Source organism: Zootermopsis nevadensis, unplaced genomic scaffold, assembly GCF_977971745.1.
Source record: "Zootermopsis nevadensis isolate Lab colony 2312 unplaced genomic scaffold, Znev_1.0 Znev_ptg000008l, whole genome shotgun sequence".
Taxonomy (NCBI): Eukaryota; Metazoa; Arthropoda; class Insecta; order Blattodea; family Termopsidae; genus Zootermopsis; species Zootermopsis nevadensis.
The window spans coordinates 8,570,032-8,596,163 of record NW_028259140.1 but is presented as its reverse complement, the minus strand read 5'-3'; the positions used below and the strand labels follow the sequence as shown (position 1 = coordinate 8,596,163).

At 36.7% G+C, this 26,132-nt stretch overlaps 1 protein-coding gene across 2 annotated transcripts; it reads right to left on the bottom strand.

The window, feature by feature from the left end:
• Nucleotides 1-166: 166 nt before the first annotated feature.
• Nucleotides 167-26,125, bottom strand: LOC110839349 (kinesin-like protein Klp61F). Of its 2 annotated transcripts, none has more exons than XM_087344994.1 (19): nt 26,033-26,125; nt 23,896-24,043; nt 22,980-23,132; nt 21,851-22,008; nt 20,213-20,362; nt 19,470-19,706; nt 19,063-19,255; nt 8,775-8,957; nt 8,078-8,349; nt 7,457-7,596; nt 6,403-6,518; nt 5,976-6,161; nt 5,511-5,678; nt 4,849-5,109; nt 4,082-4,261; nt 3,743-3,965; nt 2,597-2,724; nt 2,055-2,222; nt 167-1,494 (listed from the first exon to the last, which is right to left on the bottom strand). In XM_087344994.1, the coding sequence occupies exons 1-19, from the start codon at nt 26,038-26,040 to the stop codon at nt 1,369-1,371; spliced, it is 3,198 nt and encodes a 1,065-aa protein (XP_087201120.1). In that variant the 5' UTR covers nt 26,041-26,125; the 3' UTR covers nt 167-1,368. The 2 variants fall into 2 exon arrangements, with proteins under 2 accessions (XP_087201120.1, XP_021939165.1); XM_022083473.2 differs by having other exon boundaries at nt 25,880-26,124.
• Nucleotides 26,126-26,132: the final 7 nt, after the last annotated feature.

The following is a 26,132-nucleotide window of genomic DNA, read 5'->3' as shown; positions in this document are numbered from 1 at the left end:
GACAAACAGAAAATGTCCCATGCCTTTAGGTTGACAACCAATGAATTAGGCTTGAATTCAGTCCAATTTCTGGCAATGCAATGAATAACAGGCGTTTGCCATCTCCTACAGAAATGTATGATTGTCTTCTATATTTCTTCTATTGTTCAACTTAAACATTTGTAACTACTGTTTGGCATATATTTTATTCTTACTCAAAAAGAGGACGATAGCCTCTCAGTAATATAAAAAAATGCATCTTCAACCGTTGCCATCACATTTAAATGATGGATTACACAAACACAATATTTCATATAAATTTGAGACTTAATTAAAGATAATACACAGAATTACTACCTTCATCCACCACTGTCTATGTTGGTCTTTTGATTTGTGACAATTTTTTAAACTCTTCTGTCAAAAGAGAAGCAGGATTTTTGTAAAGGGAAAGCTGTAATCGTGTTTTTAAACCCTGATGCAGACAGCTATCTTTATGAACCAAATTTTACTTTATTGTGCTTCAGTATCTCAAATATTAACAAAAGCAAATTCAATGAGATCTGTCATTCTGAGAATTTTGCATTTAGGGCACATCTGTCATCAAACTTTTACAGTTTACTACTGAGTTCTACAACTTTGTGTGTCCGTGGTTATAAAACTAGATACAAATGTAATGACAGCCCTACTTTACTCATATACTTAACCATACATGCATTAATAATTTGCCAAAGTAAAATCAGATGTTCTTGGATCAACATTACCTAATGGCAAATGCCACGACATATATCAAGACATAAAAACACAGCTGATTATCGGTAAATTTCAGTGTGATTTCCTACAACCATCAGTAAATTAATAACATTAATATAAAATTAAATATTAGAGGATAACTACAGTCAAGTCTCAGAATCCATACTTTCATTACTGGAATCATCACATCTCTACCATTTCTCATTAAGCAGCTTTCACTTAAATGTTTTTAGAATTATTATGAATGTTGGTATACAACACATAATTTACCCATCTATGCCTATTATATCCTAACATAACAGTACATTCCAAATTAAGAAATTTCAAAATTCTAAAAACTCCCACATACAAAAATGTCTCTCAAGTGAAGGTATTTGTTTTATGCTTGCACATGGCAATATTTGTTACACATTCAAAGTAGTCAATTATTCAAATGTCACAAGTTATAAGTCTTGAGTACATACAGTTTGTCATGCAAAGATATGTCGGACAGAGATTACAAACCTCATTTGTTTTATAACATTGAATTAAGTGTTATCTCTCCATATCAATACATTTTCAAATCATATCTATACAATTTGGGACAACATATTTTATAGTATTACAGTGAAGCTATAGAACATAAATAACCCAATTTAATCAATTCTGAGACTGCAGAGCTTTCCGAGAGGAAGAGCGCTTGGGTTGCTTTATCTTCAAGTCCTGCAGGTCATCCGAACGATGTTTCTTAAGAACACCAGTGTTTGAGTTTTCCTTATTGTCTTTCTGTAAAGGCAAACGGAGAACAGATATTATATTCTTCAAAACAAAGCACTCATGAACAGGCAACTGTCAGATGCACATAAAGTAATGTAATTGGTAATTGTCATCCACAATTATAACATACCAGGGGAACAGCTTGTTGCAAACAATGGACATAATGTCAGTGTTGGTCCCATTAAAAAACCCATTCTTCAGAAAGTCACCCCTCACATTAAATAGGAGAAATTCAACTCAGAATAAAATAATACAGTCCAGTGGTTTTCAGTCTGTAACCCGCAACTTACTACAGCTACTACCTTTATAACTTAGCATATCTTATAAACAGTTCTGATATATTCTATCTCAAATAATGCCCACATGTGAAAGCAACAAAATGGAGGTGCCTGGAACCCACTTATATTTGTGGAGGGGGAAAAAACACAGCTTTGCAGATAATATGTACAGAAGAAAAGTTTAAGTTGTGTTCCTGGCATGAGTAAAGGTGTAGCAGACTGTGACTACAGTTCCTCTCTTGTGTATGTTAGCAGGCTGTCAACAAATGTAGACTCCGCAGAATTGCTAACCTGCTTTAATGAGCTGGGTTCACTATGATGAGAAGCATTAAAAATTGAGTCTTCTGCACTTATATCAGTAACAGACACTGATCTAAATGGAACATCTTTCAGAGACTCCATGTCTGATCCACCTTCATCACTATTGGCACTGGAGGAACCAGACGGAGAGCTCACAACCTGTAAAACAGTTACATGGAGTAATGAAATTTATGGATTTAAAATTTCATGCCATTTTAAAACTTTGCATACCATGTAGTGTATTAGAATATAAAAATAAGCACACAAACTGTTTACACTATAAATGACACTAGTGCCAAACGTGTTTCAACCTCAAGAGGTCATCAGTGGCAAAAATATAATCTCAAAATAAAGTCATAAACATTCTCCTGTTAATAAAATACTGTAATACATACAAATTCATATCATGAGGCTTCTTCAGGTAGTGTTTTTGTGTTAAGAATTTCTTTCATTAATAATTACAAACAGAATTCTCTTTCACTGATTTTTATCTTAATCAGAATCTAGTGGCTCATCATTCTATCCAAACTCACTTCGGGAATATGCAAGTGAGGCATCACGTCACCATTCATTTCACGGAACCTCGCAAGAATCCGCTCATGTGGAGATGTTGCTGCCAGAACTCTTGGGTATGAAAACTCTCTGCGTTGTGGTGTATTTCCTGTAACACAATAAAATCAGCGTGAAAATACCGGAAAACCTCTAAAAATCAAAATCAAAGCCTGTGTCCTGTCTCTGACCAAGATTAACTATTAAACTTTAACTATGAGCACATCAATTGTAAAGTGTTTCTTGAATTGTCTTGTACTAACACAAATTTCAGAGTGAAAATGGAAATTATATCAAAACTGATCAACATGGAATATATATGAAGTTCTGCTCACTCCAGCAATACCAGTTTCTCTCTCAGGGAAGAGAAACTACATTCTTACAGCAGATAAATTAAACAAGTAACATTTTGTTATAATATGTATGCTATGATAAACTTTAATGTGGGATGCCTGGAATATTTACTTGCAAGCATACTTTATAATACTTGAAAAGGTCAACTGTTACTACAGAGCTTAAAATATATATAATACTGGTATATTATTAGTTTTAAAATGGGCCTATAAATGTATGAAAACAGCAAAAGTACCATATTCTCCAGTGCACAACACTACGAGTTTACGATGGAGAAACTGATAACCTTTTCTAAACCATGCTCTTGATGTCTTGTTTAGCAAACAAATATTTAGCACTTATTAATCTATTACAAGACAATTCATAACAGTTCCATTTTATAATGAACAAAGTAATATGAAATATAGGTACGTATGTTTCAAAGCACTGTTCAAGGTAACATGGAAAACATATAAAGGAAAACACCCATATGGGAAGAAACTTCCAACTTATTTCAGTTTTTCCTTTCACTGCAACCATCAGAAAATTTGATGGATGTTATTTATTTAATTTTCTTTGTTACTTCCCAAAGTATAAGACACACCACTGAGACTTTTCAGAAATTTGGAGAGGGCAAAGTGGCAGGAAATACAGGTAACTTAGTATTCCAACACAACATACAACCAAAATAAATTATAAACTTTCATTTTTAAAACAATATGCCATGTTCTCGGAAGTTTACATTTCATATATATTTAACATAAAACACGCATGATCATGTGACTTGCACACATCACCTGTTGGAATATCCTTCCGCAGCTCTTCAACCAAAAATTTGTCCAAATCCTGACTGCACTGCTGCAGATCTGAGGTGATAGTCTGACTCCAGCCATTAATATAGGAACACTGAGTTTCAAGATCATCCTGACGCTCACGAACAAATGTACCAAAATCCACTTGTTGCTGCTCCAAAATAGCTTCATGAGACTCTGCAGATTCTCTGAGCCCACTTATAAGAGTCTGTAAACATTAATATATTAATATTACTGAGATAACTGTTTGCTCATAAACACAGAATTTGATCACTTTGAACAATCATAAGCATCCTACATAACATACAATGGAATATAGCATACCTGAGTCTGTTTAAGCTCATTTTGAAATTCTCCATTCAAGTTTTCTGAATACTTCCTCAGTTCCTGTTCCGTCCAACTGTAGTGGTTCCTCCAAGCCTGCTCTCCATTTGAAACAGCCAAACGGACACTGGTTTCTACATCTTCTTCCAGCCGTTTTGCTGCAGATATCAGTTGTTCAGACTAAAATCAATTGCATCCAAAATAAATAACTTAAGATACGAGATTAAAACGTTTTGGGACTGAATTTCCTGTATGGAAATTAAGTGCATGGCAATATGACATACCTTGCAACTCATGCCAACATCACCCATCTGGCATAAAGCTGCCATTTTGTCTCACTAGTAAGACAAATTCTGTTGTTTTACAGATCTGTTCACTAAATGTGTTGCTTTGTAAAACTGCTGATATAAAGAAGCAATGTGGGTTAAATTCCAGGTAAAACTCTGGATTACAGCCAAGGAAACACAAAATGCTAGTAAATGCACTCTGGAATAAAACTTGTAGCTGTTTGAAAACACAGGTGGCCAAAGCATTTGGAAAGATATTACACTTCCAGCTGTCCACATACATCTATAGTGTCATAATATAAAAAGTTAATTTGAGGTACACCAAATTATCTTTACTGTTACCACTACAACTGTACACTTTGCATCTACTAATGAACAAATTTCAGTAACAGTTACTAACAAGTAGCAGTAAAACAGAAGAATTACCGAACAGTTTGTTGTATCTTATAACAAGTTAACCTACATAAAAGTTGTACTTACAACTTCTCTGGAGTTGCTGACAGTGTCAAGCAGTTCTTCTGTCTGCGTTTCATAAGCACTGAGATGCTCAATTCTTCTTGCCATGTGCAAGTCCAGCGTAGATGCTGCCTCCTGAGACAAGTGGTCACATTTCTCTCGAACAACAGCCAAGCCACCACTGATCTTATTCTTATTGTCATTGTACTGGTTCTCAAAATCTACATGGATGCCCAAAATACGATCTGCCCAGCTTTTCAATTGTTGAACCTCTGATAAGAAAGTCTATTAAAAGAAAAGTAAATGAAATTAAAGTTGAAGAAGTGTAAAATCCAATGCACAAACACTCCTGTATGCAACATCTATGAGAATATTCTACTCTCAATCAGACTTTGCCAACATTCTCAGAAAATGAACATGCAACAAAATGTATTAGCAAGATAAACAATGTATAACTCATTATGATTTATAACTTTCACTAGAAACATTTCATTGTGGTGAATATTCAATAAAAAATTAATTTGTGGTCTGCCTTTATGACTAGTATAAAATCAGTATCATCCATTCCCTATATCTTTCACTGCTCCCAGTTACACAAGTTATCCTTAATACTCTATCTTCAAAAATGTACACACTTCACTGTACAAATATAAATGTGAACCAGAAGTATTGAGAAATTAGTTTACCTGTTTGAACCCATTCATGGACTTATCCACGCCACGGTATCCTTCCTGTGCGCTCTCCAGTGCCTGCTGCTGTTGCTTAGTATACTGGAACAGGCTGTCTCGAAGTTTTAACAAGCCATCAGTTTGTGCAGTTTCAAAGGTCTTCATAGCATCTAGTTTCTGCTGTAGCTGTCAAAAGTAGTACTGTATTATATTTTAATTTTGAACATAGCTGCCACTGCAAAATATTGCATATCAACAAACTTTTGGCAATTATTGCATCAAATTTAATTTTGAATCTTAAACAATAAGTCAAGATATTTGGCTTTCTACAGAATCTGACAGCTTTTGGGAATTACATTTGCATGCCAATTACCCTCACATTTTATATGTAGTTGTTGGAATTTATCACTATCACATCTTTCAAGAAAGACCACATACTTTGGGTAACTATACATTAAAATTCCTCTTTATTTCTTGCCATACCTGATTAACAATCATGTGATTAAATGCCTGATTTTCAGCCTCCTGGAGCTGAAGCTGATGAGCCAAATTCTGCATTGGAACAAGAAATGTTTCTGTCAAGAACTTGTGAAGATTATTAACCTCACTGTCAGAAGTAGAATGCACAGCAGAGAGATATTCCTGGATCCACTGTTGGCCATTATACACCTGCAGACAGAGAACAAATAATGTGAATCTTTCACAATGCAAATGGCAGCATTCTGATACTCCCATAACTGTTAAATATTTATAAAGAGTCACCACTATGACATTTAAATTTGTTACCAAAACTTCAATACACTGATTAGGAGTACAAACATTGAAGACAGATTAATATTACTGTTTTGTTATCATCTATGTACAAACAAGTCCACCCATTAGACAGATCAGATAACTTATATGGCATTACCTGGTCAGATGTCATCTTCTCCAAATCCTGAATTTGAAGAGTTTGACTGGCTACCAGAGAAGAAATTTCATTGCTGAGAGATGCTAACTCATTGCCTCTCTTCTCAAGTTGTTCTCCTGTTTCATAAAACATCACATAGCAAGGATGAATGTCTTCAAGAACTACATACACAATTAACTCCAACATTTAAAGTGAAACGCAGTAAAGATGATAACATAACAAATAAGACAAAATAAACTAAAAAGTTCAAATTGTGTATGTAAAAACAAAATGTTCTGGGCAGAACTTTACACTTATTTTTCTTTGCAATCTTCAATCTAATAAGAAATAAACCTAATAATTATACATGTAATGATCAATTTATGGACACAGTTTCAACTAGTACAGAATCACAGAATAAGCTACGGTAGCTCAGCCAGTATAGTGCCTAACTGCAGACTGGATGACCAGAATTCAATCCTTGGTAGGGGCAAAATATTTTTCTTCTAGCATCTGGATCCAGTCAAACTCTGGGGCTCACTCAGCTTCCTACTTGATGGGTGCCAGGGGTCTTTACTCTAGGGGTAAAGCACAACCAGAATGTGATGCCCCCATCTGGTGTCAAGATCAAGAATGAGTAGCAGCTATACCTCCTCTCTCCCCAAGTGCCTTCATGGTGTAGTGGGGCAGCTTCACTTTACTTTTTAGATTCCTATTATATTAAATTTGTCAGATAGAGCCTCCAGAGTTGCCATGTATGTAACTGTTAACTTACAAAAAATATTTCATACAAAATTTTTAGGTATGTTTATGACCTATCTCCACATAAAACTTCACATGTCTACTTCCAGTAGGCCATCCAAACAAAAAAGCTAAGTCTAGATTTTGCATGGCTGCCATCATGTTTTACATTCTCACATTAGATGTTAGAATGACCACCATGGTGGTATTACTGATGGCAAAATATTAAAGCATATAAGATGCTAGCCTTAGTGACTGAAACCAAAATTGATGTTACAAGGGCATTACTTGTTTTCTACTAGAAACGTCTGCCTATATTTTGTTTTGTACATACCCAAGTTTGTTTGCAATCCAGAACAAAACTTGGTTAAATCTTGAATGAATTGATTCAGACTGTCCTCCATGTAAGCCACGTTTTGCACAAAAGCTAGGTGAAATTCTCGACTAATTTCTTGATTGACACCTTCTACAGACCTGCAAACAGAAAGGTGTGGAGTATTTCATTAAAATTCTTACAGCAAATTACTATGCTGCCATGTACCAAACAGAAATCTGCAGTGACAATTCCAGTAAGCTCCTTATAAAAATATCCAAACCTTAATCTGCTGTGCCAAAGTACGAGCACACATTGTAAATCAAAGAACAAATAGCATGTTTAAAAATATGAGTATGCAATGTTGATGTTGGTCTACTGCCTCCATCTTCAGTGTTGAATATGGAGGCAGCATGTTCCTCCAAAAGTGTTGGTGGCTACCTACAAGTCCACACTGTATTAAAACTTAGAAGACCACCATTGACATCACCACCATGAGAACAGCACATGTCATAAAAGAGCTTGTGTAAAGAAAGAATGATGAATTTCCTATCTACTTCTGATCTACTCTGTTGACAATCAGGCAGTAGAAATGAAGGAAGCAAAATTTTTGCAATTAGATTTATTGAGTCAGTTTCTTACCTCTTTCGTGCAAGTTTGTCATGAAGCTTCTCAACATCAGATGACGCCATGTCTGCGGCTGCAAGTAGAGACTGAGCCTGAGTAGAAAGTGTACTTTCTGTGTGCACATGCTTCTCAATTAAATGTTCCTTCTCTGTACACATATTTAAAGTGTCACGGAGCTTCACTGATGTGTCATTTAACTTATCCTGTGTCACTTCCAGCTCACTGGATGTTGTTGCCAGTTTCTGGTTGCAACTGTCCAAGGATATATTCAGTTCAGCACACAAGCTCTGAAATCACAAAGATCCTATGGTGTAAGAGACATGCAAAGTATAAGTAAAACAGACAATGTGATTTTCTTTAAAAACTAAAAAGGAATCTTGCAGATGTAACTGCACACATCATCTCAAGTATAAGACATAAAGGCCTTCACCTCCCTTTAATAATACTATAATAAAAAAATAATAATGAATTTGGTTTATGCATCCATAAACACAAGCATCAACATTTTTATTTTTAGTTTCTACATGGCATATCTGGCTAGTTTGAACAACAAATGAATTTCCAATATATCACATTTACTAATTTACTTTCTATATCCCTATTTCTTAAAATACTGTGGGGAAGTGTTTGAAATTCAATTACTACAGAATGGACAAATGTGACCGAAGTCCAATACAGTACTACTACAACTCAGCACTGTGTCTTAACTTGCCTCTTTCTTATCTAACTCTTCTTTCAGAGCTTTCATATGCCCCAACATCTGACTTATCTCTTGCTCCTGGTGTTCCAACTGCATGATCATCTGTGTGTAGTTGTCAGATGCCATGTATACACCATTTTTATCTCGAGTTGCTGCCAGATCCCTGCGCAGCCGCTCAATTTCAGCAGTGTACTCCTGTGACAATAAAATCATGACAACACACCTAGAGACAAGATGAAAGTAACTCTCACACATACAACAAAACAAAACACACATTGCCTATCTTGAGTAAAATATCTTCTTTCTTTCTTTATCTCTCTCTCTCTCTCTTTTTTGTGTGTACAGCACAAATTTCCATGGGGTAGCTCAGTCAGTATAGTGACTGGCTACATACTGAACGACTGGGGCTCAATCCCTGACAGGGGCAGAGAATTTATCCTCTGGCCTCTGCAGCCAGACTAGCCCTGGGGCCCACCCAGCCTCCTATTTGGGGTCCTTTCCAGGTGGTAAAGCGAGGCCAGGGTGTGATGCTGGCCACTCACCCTCATCTAGTGCCAAGGTTAAGAATGAGTAGGAGTTTCACCACCTATCCCCCCAAGTGCCTACATGGTGTATAATGGGACACCATAACTTTTACTTTACAAACTATCGTCCGAATAAAACCAGAATGCACTTGTCAGTACACAACAAGCATTATACAAGCAAAATTGAAGCTGTCCCATTATATGCCATGGAGGAATTTTTGGGGAGGAGAGGCATAGTCCGTACTCGTTCTTGACTTTGGCACTATATGGAGGTGAGTGGGCAGCATCACTTTCCCCCAACAAAAGGGACCCAGGTACCCACTGGATGAGAAGCTGGGTGGGCCCCAGAGCTGATCTGAATGCAGAAACTAGAAGAAAAATCCCTTAACCCTGCCAGGGCAAAGGATAATTACATTTCCAAATACTTTACAGCATCACATCCAGTTGTGCATGGATGCCAGTAACAACCATTTTCAGCACCTGATGTGACAATTGCAGTTTTATAAGGACTGCGGTGTAGACCTACATCTGATCACCACTGGTGGTTTTATTTCTGAAAGCCTGAAGCCTCTACAAGAGGATCACTTTTTAAAAGATAGATCCGTGTTCCAGAAAACTGTTCATAAATCAGGTGTGACTTTAAAATTCAATGCCACATTCCACGTACCAGGCAGATACTGGCACAGTACAGTGGGACATAATTAGACACGTTACACCTAGAAAACCATTACATAACTGGGAGAAAGCTCATCTCTATTCATACATAATTAATCCAAAATAAGGAAGGGCAGCTCAGAAGAAAATGTTCAGCACTAAAAACATGACGCAAAACGCAGAGGTGGGCTAGCACATTGATTATTGCTCCTTCCCTTGAAAGGTTTTTAATTCAGTCTGAGGTGAAAATAAATAAAGATGCTTTGTGAGTTGATGCTTTCATGGTGGGGGAAATATAGACCAGGGCGATCATCGCCCTGATAATGGAGGCAGCAAGGGCGTCTGAAACGTCGGTAAACTTCTATAAGACTACACGGTTCAGCAACCCAGAAGACAGCAAAACGTCCATACCAAGTTTTTTGAAAATCGATCATTTAGTTCGAAAGTTCCTTATCTTAACAAAATAAAGTTGGCAAAAAAGGAAATTTGGGGAGGGGGCTGTCCTTCAAATTCGGTCATTTTCCTTGTTGGTAACCGACGATGGGCGTGGAGCACAAACAAAGAGATCAACACACGGTTAAGAAAACGCGTGGGATTAATTGGATCATATAAAACCGAAATTGTGTCGTGTTCCAACCCACATTCATACTTGTCTCATTCAAGAACACGTGAAAGTAGGAGGACAGTTTTGTCTTTTGATTGTACGCATTCCAGAAACTAGTTTCAGCCAGATACACACTGGTTTTATTAACTATTTATTTCCGGTCCATAAAAGCTAAAACCACGCCAAGCGTATGGAAAACAGAAAACAAAATTTGTGATTCAACCGACAAAATTTATTTATTGTAATTTCTGATAAAGAGGACGAAGTGACGTGTTGTCACTCCAAAAATCTGAAAGTGATATCCTTTTATTTTTAATTGATAAATACAGCATCTATATGTTGAGCTCTAAACTAGTATTTCAACCAACCTACAATTGTGCGTTCCATAACTCAGACACTTTCAAACTAAATTTCCAGAGCTGGCAAATGTTGACGAAGTACTTTCAACCATAAACATGAAAACTTAAATGCCCTCTTAGCGCAGAGTGCATAAACTCAACTTAATGGGAAGGTCGTGTCTGTTTATCCATTAGCACGTTTCATCTCCGAAACTGCTTATCGAATTTCAGTTAAACTGAGTATGATGGGGTTCTACCTTAAAATATGCCAAGCGCATTTAATTTTAATTAGTATCTACCAAATATGAAGCCTTTGCATGCAGCTCAAATTCGAATTTATCGATTTCTTGGGATCGGCTCATCACAAAACTCTAATGAAGACCTACCTAATACAGAGTGTTTCATTTCAAATGCAACCATAATTACAACACACGAACCCCTTGGCGCATAAAACGACGAAACCAAAGCAGCCATGTCCCGTTATTGTAGCTCATACTGTTTTAAATCGGCACGACCTTAATTTCAGACGTTCTGTCGCTCTTTAAGTATTTGTCACAAACCCTTCAGTGCCCGAAAACTTCATTACAGTCGGTGTATTGTTGTCTTATTCTGCACTTCTTTGTCAGGATAGTCAGTGCTAAATATCCACGAACAGCAGCAAACGACTTCGATGCGAAATCATTCTCGAGAATGAACACACGTTCCGCTTGCGAATACGCCATGTTCGCAATTGCACAGCTTTTGCGCAACTGGTGTGAGAAGCGGCCTAGCAACAATGGTGACCTTGTTGAATGTTATGGGGGAAGGTTAAGAGAGTCCTTTACACGAGAGTGGACCTGCTTCTGATTATGTACCGCCGTACGGATTGTTGTTGGGTTGCATTTTAAATGGCACACCCTGTACAGAACACAGAGTTAATTAAACTTTTTAACTTTCCTTTTAACTATTTTCGATAAGACAAAAAAAGTCTTATTGTACTCGCCGAAGAGAGATAATTAATCACTCCACTCCTGATTGGCTGTCAACGGATATCGCATTTTGGAGTCAACTTTAGAGCTATACCTCCAGAATGCAGTAGAGTGATCGGCACAGAATTTTATCTTCGCCACCCCCGTATCCCAAATTGCCCTCGTACCCACCTAACATAACTAATCGGTATTCGGTTCTCTTTATCCGGGTTAAAGCAAAGCTGCCGGAGAGAAGTTAACCACTCGCTTGCATCTTGTGCCCAGATTAAGAATGTGTAAAACTTTACCTCCACCCCCATGCGTGGTACTTAAACATATATTCAACATTAATACGGTAATGAACGAATTCCATGAAAGGCGGGCCAATTTCATGACTAGCCCTCACTGATTTCATTAAAAGTAATTAAGTAGAGTGAAGTGTTAACCGCAGCTACTAGCAACATTGAATTCAACCTGTAACGTCTTAAACTTCGGAACCACAAATTTGTACTTTCTGTTTTCCTAGGAGGATTGCGGAGGTGTATTAAAGTGTGACTGAAAACGAAATGTACGCCGCAAACAGTGTCATCGAGGAAATGCCAATATTATGGGTGGTAGACCTTTACACCCAATATTGACATTTCATCTTTCGATTTAACAGAAAGAAGGCGACGTCAAAGTAGCGAGACTAGAAGACGAGAGAAATAGTTGGTAGCCTTGACCTTTCCCCATACGGCAGGGCATCTCCACACAGGCGTGCCTCAGACAGAGCAACCCACTGACCGACCCAGCAAGCTCTTACCGCGTCTTCATGTTGCCACGTGAATCCTTACCGAGCTGAGGCGACAGATCATGAACACACAAGCCCGAAGTAGGATTGTTGGTTGCCGGGCCCGGGACTTAACCACTGACTTCCGAATTCCAAACTGCAATGCTGACTACTCCACGGCTTTCAAAATACTCTCCAGACGTAAACTATTTAGTTCTAACGCTCCATGATGAGGATACAAAGGATCCAATCATGCAAAATGGCTGGCGTAACACAGTAGTGGTAGTTATTATCAAAGAAACGTGCTGAACATGAATGCAAAAGACAATTTTTATTTAGCTATCAATCACTAGACCACAGCTCTGATGACGGAAGCAACAAACACCTCTGAAACGTCGGTAAACTTGTACCTTATTCCACGGCGCAAAAACCCGTAAGACAGCCATGAGAACCTCAAGACTCACTAAATACAGAACGATTGACGATATTACACAATTAAACATATCGCAGGGTTCATTTTTATTTATTCTTCTCTTATCACATGTTTTTCCTTCTCTTCTTTAACCAATGGTGAACCAAATCAAGGCTTCAAGTTTCAGAATGGAGCACTTTCCGAAAATGTGCAATGTTCCCGGAAAGGCTATATTTCACAAAAATGTTCCCTTTGTATTTTCCATATACTTTTTAGCCCTTCAGTTAAATTCCCCTAGCCACAATGACAAGGCATTTCATATTCCACATTCGCTGAATTCCAATGCTTATATATTTGTATTTTAATTTATTTTCAGGCTCGTTCTGTATTACATTACTATCCGATCGTACTGCTGCATCTATCAGTAAACAGATTTCAGAGTACTGTTACAACTTCAATGTTCAGCCTTAGCATGAATATCAGTTTTCTGTTATTTCAGATCGTAACATCAATTAATGAACCATAACTCACTGCAGAGAGACTGGTAAAATTATATTTTAAACTCATTTCACAATTAAGGATATCATCATCAACAAAGTGTTGATTACGTTAACCATGATACTGTGGCTAAAAGTTTTCGTGGAAGTTCTGTTAAAGAACTTTACGTTCGTTATCTCGAAAAGGACATGCCACATGAAGAAAACAATTCGTATATAAACTTTTTATAAAGTATATCTAGAAACTAAGCTAGTTCAGCATGTTAAGTCGTATCTCGAGTTGTCTAATCTATCCGATCGCAGTAACAAATCTACCAAAAGCTGACTTAACCAATGAAATCGTTTCGAAACATGTCATTCATATCACGTTCCTTGATTACGTCCACATGTATTTATGTAAAGACATCATCAAGGAAACCACAAGGATACAATGCTGTCCTTCAAGACACCATCACAAAAGTAATATTAGCATTTTTCATGGGTGATGAGAATTCATTGTTCCTTGTCGGAGAAATCAAATTGAATGTAACTACTAACACCAAGAAAAGTTTCAAGGATCAAAGCACCTGCAGGTTATATGGCGCAAGAACTGATACAAACATCATTACACGCCACATGGCTTCGTCTTCCTCAATGACAGTAAGTTCAAGTTTTTCCATTCAACAACCGGCAGCACATGCGAAGGGCAGAGAAATGTCTCAAACTAGTTTTCTACAACTTTCACTTTAATTAAATACGAGAACTTGTATTTCACTTACGTAAGTCTCAGCCCCGATTAATTCATTTGTTTGTTTCTTACATTATGTATGGGGTAGCGTGCCAACATATGACAGTTCGCTACAGACGCACTGCACAAGTGTTAATTGGAGCAGCGTAAATTAATACGACAGCCACTTCAGAATGACTAATATGGGACTCTTAAACGCGAGAGAAACAGCGCTAATTCCGACGTGATGGTCTGAGTTCATCGTACTTTAAAACAAAACATTACACGCAGAGTAAGTTGCAGTTTTAGAAAAATATTCTTGCTCCATTAAAACTATATGTTCCACCTGTTTCAACATACAATAAATAACTTCATTTTTTATTTATAGGTTTCGTACGATTCTCACAGTTGATCTGAAGTGGAGAAAATTTACGTTTTCTTTGCGGTACAGACAGAATTCCTAAACAGTATTCAGACGGGCTTCAACTTTAAATTGTTAAGGAAAAAGTCTGACGTATATTTATTCAAGATATTAATTAACTCGACTATTTTAGCAAAACAACGATTGATACCAATCACGCCTACTAGATTTTGGGTTCCTTTCACAATTCCAGCGGTTATTAAAAGCAGCAATGAATAAACAGTGCAACAGAGAAGTCTACAAATCCTGCCAGACAGGAAAACAGCGCATGTTCTCAGCTACTTGTTTTCTTTTGTCTGGCTGACATTACAACATGTGCACTGTTCATCTCAATAAATCACATTCGCTATGCAGTTGTAGTACACGAAGCGTAATCTAATTCAGGGCTCATTCCTCAACTGATGGCAGCGACTCACTCAATAAAACAGTGTTATGTAACAATAAATGCAAATCCCATACCAAGCAGAAAATAGGCATCAAAGACGTGGCCAGTGGTTACTTGTACACAACCTTAGACATGCGTCCTCCTTCGAGACCGGCCGAGTTAAACGTCCGACTCTAGTGAAATTCGGAGTTTTGTCATCTCGGCACACAAGACCTCCCCCTCGTGACAATTTTTAGCCGCGCTTAGAATAAAAACAAAATCACGAAGGCGAAGTTGCAGTAGCCAGGACCAAACCGCACGAAGCTTGCAAGTAGAAGGATTTCGATCAAACTCGGTATGGTGGACCTACGCCAAGTCTAAAGGAAGCCTACACTATTCGGTAGCTAATTATGTTGGCTTCTCATTCAACAATTAAAAAGAGTGGATATCTACGCGCCAGAAAAGTAAGGCCGACATCAAGTACAGTGCGTCCAATGATAAAGTTTAACGCAACTGTCACTTCTGAACTACCTGCTCACCGCCAAACGCTACACGGTCAACTTTATCAGTGAACGTACTGTATATAAAATGCAAGTAACTGGACTAATACCCAACTTCTTCTCACCTTACAGAACATCAATCAATTTCACAAACATATATTAGCACGTAACAGAAAGTAATAAACATTCCACCACTATGTTAAAACAAAATATGGTAGATTCATAATCCAAACTGCAACTTCATCAAATTTCTCACTAAACAACCATGCATTCCAAAAGGTCCTGACAAGTATATCAATTCAATTTCCTTCATCAAACATTTATCCACATATAACACTGACATCACAAACCTTTTGCGATAATCTTACCATCAGCCAATAACAAGTTTAATTTTATGTGCAATAACACCAGTTACAAATACTGCAAACATTAGGACTCTGTAAGCACGATCATCGATTCATAATATTTGTGAAACGCAAACTTATTAACTTCCGAGTACCTTGTGTGCAAAGTAGTTGAGGGCGAGAACGAGGACCGACATGAAGACGAGTACCGTGCTGAGTATCCAGTACGCAGGGCCCATACTAGCACTGCCTCCATAGTTCCAGCACCGCACACTAAAACCAACGTTCTGGCTTAATCAGCTGTTTCTCAACGTTTCATACGAGTAATTCCGGAAGCAAAGACAAGAATTCCTGTACACACTTCTTGTTTGACAACAGTAATTCCTGGTTTCCAATGTCCTGCGATCGTAGACCCTTCTTAACCAGAATTAATGTCGAAAGTCTGAAAGTAATTTTTCGCAAATTTTTCGGCGAAATATAATGTACGATTTCAAATGCGTGCCTTCAATGGTATGACAGAATAGTTTTATTAAATTATCACAACTGTTACAAAACTGTCAGTACTAAATAATACGACCGCTGGAAGAAATAAAAGAATAAATAAGAACGCGTGGAGCCATCACTCCACAGCCTAGCTACGTCGCGGAATTTTCCGAATGAGTGCGAGACACTCCTATTTTTTTTTCAAAGCAAACTGACAAAACCACAAAATTGAAGTCACCTTCACCCAAAATTTGTGGTAGATAAAAGAAAACTGCAAGAACTAGCGCGTTTACTTCTTAACACCACCTGTTGATAGCTTCGCAAATTCACGAACACGACTGTCTATCATCCCATCCTGGCACGACTCCATCGGGAGGCCACAACGCGTACAACCACTGTCGTCAACGAGCTGGTCACAGCATTCCGTTCCGGAGCACCACTCTCGGCAACTGGACCTAGCCACGAGAACCTGCACCCGCCCACACGAACAACTTGCGAGTCCACACGGCACAAAATCAGTTTAATCCTCCGAAGACAAAGCTCATGTAAACAATGCTTTTGAATTCCGTCCTCACCTCAAAGAAAACATCACCATAACAAAGATCAATTGGTTAATGCTGTTAAGGAAATAATCGCTGTTTTCTCTGAGAATCATAAGAAACCCGTAAAAACAGAACAGTTACTGAATGTTGGAGCAGGTGGTACACAGTTACCAGACATTTCACAGTTTAGTATGACCAAGATACTAAAATGCACAGCCGTCTCGCTTTAACCCGTGGTTCATAACGCTTGCTGTAGGCCTATATCATAAAGAGATCAATGAGTCGTTCATTATTAGCTAGTTTCTTCCTACGAAATGTTTAACTTCGACTTTTAATTATGACAACTTGGAAGACAAAGACACAATGTCAGGGCCTTCTCCATACGCGTCCTCAGGCTGCGAATAAGTAAGGCCTCCAGTTACAGCGGGTAGCTGCTGTAGGTTTAACAATACGTCGCGGACAGCCGACAAGGGGTGACTCCATAGCTTGGGACCTGAATGGGGGCTAAAATCTCACCACTGTGAAAAAGCTGCATGTTACGAAATGTTACACAGGGCCACGGACTTGGATTCACTCTCTGAACTATCTAAGCAATGAAAAATAAATATGAGAGTAGGAAGATCCATAATCATGTTCACCAAAAAAAATTTTTTAAAAAAATCAGGTAATACCAGCTGCACTCTTCAAGTTAAAGAAATACAGTTCTGCCCTCTGCCCACTACATTATTACTATCATTTTCTCTTTTGCGGCACTCAACTTTTACATAATAGCCAGTGCAGATCATGGTAATGAAAAAGTTATCAACCCCTGGTTTATGAGTATGCCACATTGACAGAAGGAAATTTCATAAACACTCTGTACATACAAAATGGTTAGCTTTTGGCACATAGGACAAAAGAAGGGGATCCTGGGAAAGCATAAGACATTGCATGGTAAACTTGGTGGGTTATTAAGGCAAACACTTCATATCTCCCAAGGCAGTAGTGCAAACAGCTTAGAATCTGTTCAGCAGATAAACACGCACTCTTCATAAAGTACGGCACGCAGGAAATAGAGCATAATGTGTAACGAAATTATATGCTGTAAATTTTGAAGCAGACACATGAACAGCCATAAACACGCAAGAGGAATGTATCCCTGTGCCTTATGTGTGCAGGGAAACTGATGCTTTCCTTACCAAAGCTCAGGGAGATAAAAACAGGGACTGATTCGGTGACTACCTTCATAAAACAGCTAGAACTGGTTTCGTATGCTGTTAATATGCTACATTCTCTCAAATCAGCGGTCAAAGGCTTTAAAGAGTATTGGCTCACTGTCATGTATTTGCCTGGTGCATTGCCAATCGTTCTGTTTCACCAGTGAATCACCCGACAATTCTCTCTGTTGCTAGTATACTGGAATGTACGCGTACTGCTACAAGCTTGCAAAACAATGCTTCCATGATTCAAATTCAAATTAACAGCTGACAACAGTGATACATTTTTCTGCCTGAGCTGGGACTTTCCGTGTCACATGCTGGCAAAGGCAGGGACCAATCAATGGGTATGACTTCCAGAACAAGATCATTGAAAAACTCTACCCATGCAGAAAAAAAAAATTAAACATCCACGTGCAGATTGCGATTCAAACCAGGGATCCCAGAGACCTAAAACTGCTGGTCTTCTGGAGTGTTCCGTCTGAAGATTACACAATGTTCTCATTCTGTACTGTATTGCAGCAAGAAAAAGTGCTGCAAAGGTGAATCAGAAATTCACAATCCAAGAACACATCAGGCACTTCATATGTTAGAAATAGCATCACATAAATACTGATAATACCAAATGCATATCAGATACATAAAAGTACCTGATTAGACACACAAATTTTTTGTCTAACAAATAATTTTAATGCTCTAGTCTTCAACAGCAAATCAGAATGTTTAGTAATCTGGACATTATATTGCCCTGTTAAGGTCCACGACAAATACATCCTTGAAACACAGGAAACAGCTTATGATAGTTTAAGCACATGGGACTGACTCGAGCAGAGGGAGTCCCTACACATGATGGCTGATGACTATGACAATTTTATTGCTTACAACTGTCAGCCTCCACAGTAAATAAACACACACACACACACACAAACACATGCTCAAGCACAAATACACGCTGTCTTCCCAAAGTATAGATTCATATACAATGTATTTTAGTCCTACCTTGATAAGAGCCTTCTTCGTAAGCTTCTGGTTAATTTCTGGACGATTGGTTATGTTCTTTGCTCTGCATGCATAATCCAAAGTACTAAGTGTCTCCTCCACATTACATGCTGCAGGTGATATTGTTGCAATAATGGAGGTCTTTGTCCGGCCTCCCAAAGAATCTTGTAGCAGCCGAGTTAATTTTGACTCCCTTCAAACAAATAACAGAAATATAAAAATGCAATATCCATTATTGTTGGATACAGCAGCCAAGTGACACACAGTAATACAACAAAACTTTTTTGTTCTACTTATTTGCACGTCTTTATTACAGACATGGGGCCTTATATAGCCTAAAATTTCAACATGTATAATATGCAAAAAGTTTATCAACCAGAAAGAGTAAATGACCATGCTCTACATACCTGTAAGGTACATGAGGGGCTCTCTCCACCAAAGCTGTAATAACACGTCCCAGTGTAAGCAATGACTGATTAATGTTCCCAGCCTCACGAGCTCTCTTGTCAACGGCACCTGACCGACCAATATTCTCACTGCCTGCCAGATCAACAAGGTTTAATTTCCCTGTTTTCAAGAGCTCATCACCTTCCAATGAATTCTCTTTGATGTGTACAGTAATGGAAAAGACTGTATGTGAGCGGCTGTCAAAATAAAACAATTCAGTAGGCAAACAAACTTTACAACCAATCTTCACGTAATCTCTGCATAATTCAGTATTATCAGGAAATAAAACTATATGTTGCAGCTAGCTTTTGCAAAACACTTCTATCACCATGTCTGTTTTAGTTGCTTCAGTATTTAATTTTTTATTAATCCTTTAAAGCCAAGTCCCATCTGCTTACACAATCAATAACTCTTCATTTTATACATATGGGTTTCATATGATTCTCAGTGTAAAAAGGGATTATTTCCTTAAACAGCATAAATCAGTTGATGTTTGTAATGGTGAAGTGTTGTCTCCTCTGCAGAACAGACTGAATTCATAAATGTTATTTAGACATGCTTCAGCTTCAATGAATTAAACTTTCTGTCACTACTTATTACAAATTAGGATCAACCCTCATACTTCAATTTATGTCACTAAAAGTACTTAAACTGCTTTCATAACTCTTCTAGTTTGGTGTAGCACCATGTATAATGTGCTTACCTGGACTGAGCGTTCATCAAAGTAGCTGCCGTCTGTCTTTTGAGAGAACCCTTCTCCAGTATTGCATAAACCTCATTCTTATTATGGACTGTTACTTCTTCCAAACCATGAATGATAACTGAACCCTTTTTTGTTGCATCTTCAAAAAGTCTGTAGTTTAACAAGAAACAATAAGTATTAAAAGTAACTGCAAACTGTGCATGTAAGTATTCAAAGTATTGACATTAGTTATACCTGTAACATGTCCTTACATGATTAACTATTACTTATTCAATAACAGTGAAAAGAGAGTTTGTAAATATATTAAACAACAAAACCAATCTTGTGATAAAATCCTCTAAGGTGACCAGCTGCATCAACTCAAAAGAGAAGACCAGCATTTCAGACTGTCTTCATCATCAAGGAATGTGATGGGTACACAAGGTGCACTTTCAAGCCATATTCAAGTACTACAATGAGGGATTTATGGAATGCAAATAAATTTTATTCTACTCTATTCAGTGATATACTCTGCCTTCACCTTTAATGTGCTATTCTTTTGTGCACGTGTCTGCAGTTTCTGCTGTATAAAAAATTGACACCATAACAACCAGTCGCATATCTCTGATGCTGAGAACAAGAACCCTGCTTCCATAAAAATAACCTCTCCTTTCACAAAGTCCTGGCTGACTTGAGTCATCTAAACATTCTTAAATGTCTTCTTAGTTGCCTTCAGATGATTATGATGAATTTAATTCAGGTCAGTATCAAAAACACTCTCATTCAGTTTCCTCTTCTGTTAATGCTCATAATTTTTTTCACTCCCATTACTGAACCTTGGTGGATCACATAAATATACACAAAGACAATAGGGTCTACTGAATGTGTAGAGATCAGCTACAAACTTAAACAAAGGTAACACAAAGCAGGGAAGTTGTAAGCTGCCCCCATACAGTGTAGACTAAACAAAATGCATAATAAATACAAGGGTGGGAACATACAAGAGGAGAAATATTATTCAAAGTCATCTGATCTAAATGAACCTTTGAACAATCTCTATTTGTTAGCAATGCAATATTTTGTGATCTTATTCAAGTAAAAGGGAAAGGTACACTAAATCAACTTACATCAACACAGGAAGTGTCTAAGCCTCTCTGACAAATTAACTTCATCTTAACACAAATCTTCCAAGCGTTGCTTCCTGTAGGTTTGCATACTATAAATTTGTATTAATTTCTTGTCACCCTGAATTGTGCTACACAAAACACACATTTCATCCTTCTTCGACTGCACATTGTAATAATACATGGCAGAGTATAAATTATAAAGCTCCTCATTTTGGAACATTCACCAGCCTCCTGTCACTATGTCCCCTTCTGGTCCAAATAGTTGCCATCGCAACCTATTCTCAAACATCCTCACTCTACATTTGCAGGAAAGATCAAGTTTTTTTAAAAAAGAAGAGGTTATTTTCCTTCTGGTTAATATAGTATAATTAATTTACCCAAATCCTTCTACAGACTTTCACACAATAATGTTACCAGGCACAAAAATAGGTACAGTAAAATGTACAATAAGGTTTTGGAGAGAACTAAATTCTGAAAGTATAATGCCATGTAATCATAATATATACATATTACTCCTGAAGCATCGTCATACCTGATTTTTGAAGAATCATCTGTAGGTGACAGTAAATCAAGAAGTTCTTCATTGTAAAGCTCTAGAAACGACACTCGGACTGTAAATTCAACCTGCTGAATTCTTAATTCATCAAAAAGATTACTTAGAGTGCGCGGAATAATTCCTGATAGAGGGTCCTATGGAAGAGGCAACATATTTTTATACATATACATGTATATACAAAAACACTACACACATACAGAGTATGAACAGGACAATTCAAAACAAGTAGTGGAGTGAGGCAATTATGAGCATAAAACATTTTCAGAGATACTTAATCCACATTAAAAATTATTTAAATGATAATTGAGAATGCAGCACATTGTCCCTTGTCTAAGTACATCAATAACATATAAACCTAATATCACTTACATAATTCTAGGACACATTTTTGTTTCCAATCAAACATTTTGTAATATCCCACAATTAAAATGTCTCACAGAATATCTCTTTCATATTACGGCTCAGCGAGGACAAAATGAATCCTATATTTGAGAACAATTTTATAGACTTCAGTTATACCAACAACATAATTACATTTATTTTTCAAGTCATTGTTGCAATGAAGGTCAGTTCCATTTGAAACTTTTCAGGAGCCCTGCCAACATTGACACTGAATGCAGAAGAACGAAAGTATTAACTGAAATATTTCCACAGATCCATAAGTTATTCAGATGAGACTAGGATATGAAATAAGTCATAATAATACAGTATATAAACAAAAGTGAGAAATTATTGCCATTGTGTTTTTACCTGCCTTGAATTTTCTATTTTTAAGACTTTCATATGTTGCATGGTATCACTAAAAATGGAAAATCACATTTCTATTCTTCATCATCAAACTCTGATGATTTTGTTCTTCATTTCTAAGAATTGCTATATTTCATTTTGCAACCTACATTAAGTCACACTAGTATCACCACATTACAAGATGTGTGTCTGATCGCAACTGAAAAAATTAAAAATTTGGGGTGGCATCCAGTTTTGTCAAAACTGAACAAATGGTTCTACACTTGAAGGAACACACACACAAACTGAATGGTACTAACCTTTGTTTCCTTAAAAAATAAATGTAGGTTAACAGAAGGATAAATTTAATCATACTTACAGTGTCCCACGTAATAGATGCATCATTTGACTTCTCTCCTTCCATTGTAAATGTTTTTCCTGTACCAGTCTGGCCATAAGCAAAAACTGTGCAGTTATACCCATCAAGGACTTCACTAATTATAGGGTGGACAACTGACATGTACACATCAATCTGAAACATTAACAGGAAGTTCAAGAATTAACATATTTTCAACATATATTGATCTGAATTAACAAACCACTGTTGTTGCCTTCTTATTTTACTGCAAAATTAATTTCCTGTATAAATCATGCATATATGCAAATTTTATAACTAAAACTAAAGTTAAATTAAGACAAATGATCAGAAACAGACCTGAACATATTTTTCATGCAATCTGCCCCACCCCATCTCATCCTACTTCATGCAATCACCAAACTTACATTCAGTAAATACTACAAAGTATGAAGCTCCTCATCTTATTTTTGTTGTTGTGATGGGGTTAAACTACATCCCTGTGTAACTGGGCTGGTAACAGGCCCACTGTCCATCCCCCAGATGATACGAGTAAATACAGAGCAGTCGTGTAATGACACTGACAGGTGAAAACCAAACAACTCAAAGAAAAAGCTGTCCCAGTGCCACTTTTTGCACCACAAATCCATAAATCCCATATGGACTTGCCTGGAAATGAACCATGGCATAATGCCCATACCAAATTCGTCCAGTGAATCTCAAGTTGAATCATGTGGACAGAGAGCCATGACCAGACCTATATGTGCTCATTTCATGCCCATCATGCAAAGGACACATAATAACTTTAACAGTTAACCAATTATTATCTGAACTGAGACATAAATATTTCACACAGTTGGAATATTGTTTTCTTTTGAGTTCATAGTAAACTTATAATCTCAATGAACATTAATGAGGGCTATCTAAAATCACTGCTAACCTGTCTCGAATTAGGTCCAAAGACTCTATCAAATGCAAAGGTCCTTGTGATTTTATCTGAAGGTCTCTCCTTCACAATGACTTCCCGACTGTTTGGACATTCTACAATGTTAAGAGATTTCATGGTTTTTTCCTGTGAATTCAGGTGTCTGAAAATAAATAAAAGAGTATAAATCATATACATCTCTCAAGCTGTAAACAGAATAAAGCATGCAAATTCATAATTCCTTATAATACATGCATTAGCAAATTTGGCTCACTTTATTTAAACAAATTTCATTTGCAGCTATACAAAGTTAATTTTCCATTGCCTGAATACAGAACACAAAACACGAGCAGAAAAATGTTTACACTGATCTTCCACATACATAGTACTTATGTTTCCTGAAAAAGCTCTTGCCACCTGCTATGCTGCCTAAATGATAATTTCCACAAAAACAATAATCTTGCTATACAGAACAGTTTTATTTCCCATTCATTTCAATAAGATAAAAATGGCACATATAAAAGTATTTCAACTAAATGTTATAAATGCTATCAAGACAAAATAATTTGCAATCAATTTAAGTTTTTCTCTTCAAACATTTGTTTTGGTGAAAAATGTGTCAAATTAAATTAATGGATATTAATAACTATTATATGCACACAATTTGGGATACTAAAAAGAAAACAATTTTAAGAACGACTGTTCTTTCAATATGGAACTTCATTAAGAATATTATACCAACCAATCTGCTGTAATTTCATTGACAGAATAAGTTCATGGTAGAAGTAACATTATATCATGTACCACATTTGAATATGAGATATCCAGAGGTTAAGTAAATATTTATTAAGCCATTCCAAATTGCCAATGTCCTGGAAATTTGCAAAATCTCTTCGCATTAGAATATAATTTTAATCTGTATGAATTATGGCTTTGCTAGCTTGAATTAAAGCCAATAAACTCACATTAAATTTTGACAAAACAAATTTCATGAAATTTTGTACTAATAATAAAAACTGTGTTAAACTAGGTGTACAGTATGAGGATAAAACAATTAAAGAAGTAAAAACAACTATATTTCTTGGCCTATAACTTGACAGTAACTTAATTGGAAAACACATATTCACTACATAATGTCTAAACTGTCACATCACTCATGAAAACAAAAACTTTAAAAATACTCTACTTTTCTTACTTCCTTCAATCACATCTTATAGAATTACTTTCTGGGGGAACTGAACAGACAGGAAAAAGTATTTTACATCCAAAATTAAATCATGAGATTAGTAGCAGGTGCTAAAGAGAGAGCCTCATGTAAGGAATTATTTAAGAAACTTAATATTCTTTCACTAGCCAGCGCATTCCTCCTCTCATTATTATCATTTGTTGTAGACAACATAGACAAATTTCAAACAAACTCAGACATCCACAATTTAGGTACAAAATACAGATATAAACTTCATGTCATGTGCCAAACACTGAACTCAGTAGATATGAAAAAGGAGTTTACTATAGAGGAATTAAGCTACTCGATAATCTTCCCTTCACTATGAAAAGTCTAAATAAAGATATACAGTAGTTTAAGCCAGTACTAAAATAGTATCTCCTATCTCTCCCACATCATATAATAATTTACCTCGCCCAGAAATTCTCAGCCATTATGAATAGATGTATGCTTATGCTTTCTTGTGTAATTATTTTCGCAGTTGACTATAATTTACTGTCATAACTATGTAATTTATATTTGTATTATAAACAAGTATTGTATTTATGCTATGACATGCTCTACATCCTTGGCTTGTGCCTATGAAGGATGTATGGAATGTAAATAAATTATATTCTATTCAGCGATGACTGAAGAACATAAAAAAAAATTGACGAATCTTGTTCATAGTATATTCCCTAAAACATATGGTACATTACACCCATCTTTATTCCGGGAAATTTCATTAACAAATTCCGGAGAACATACACATAACTTCAAAAGTAGGCATCTTACCTTACTCTTACAAAAACCTGTATATTTTGGTTTCTGTCCTTCTGCTGTTTGCTTAACATTTCTCAAAGATTTTATACAATATCTTACACTAGAAACGAATCTACAAATCCTTCACTACACAATACGTCACTAGAAACAATAGAATAAACTCACATAAACATGCAATGAAGCCGTATGAAGCCGTTACTTTCGAATTGTTATTCATGCGCCTCAAAAATAATCCTAGAACCAATGATATCTCCTCGCGTTATTC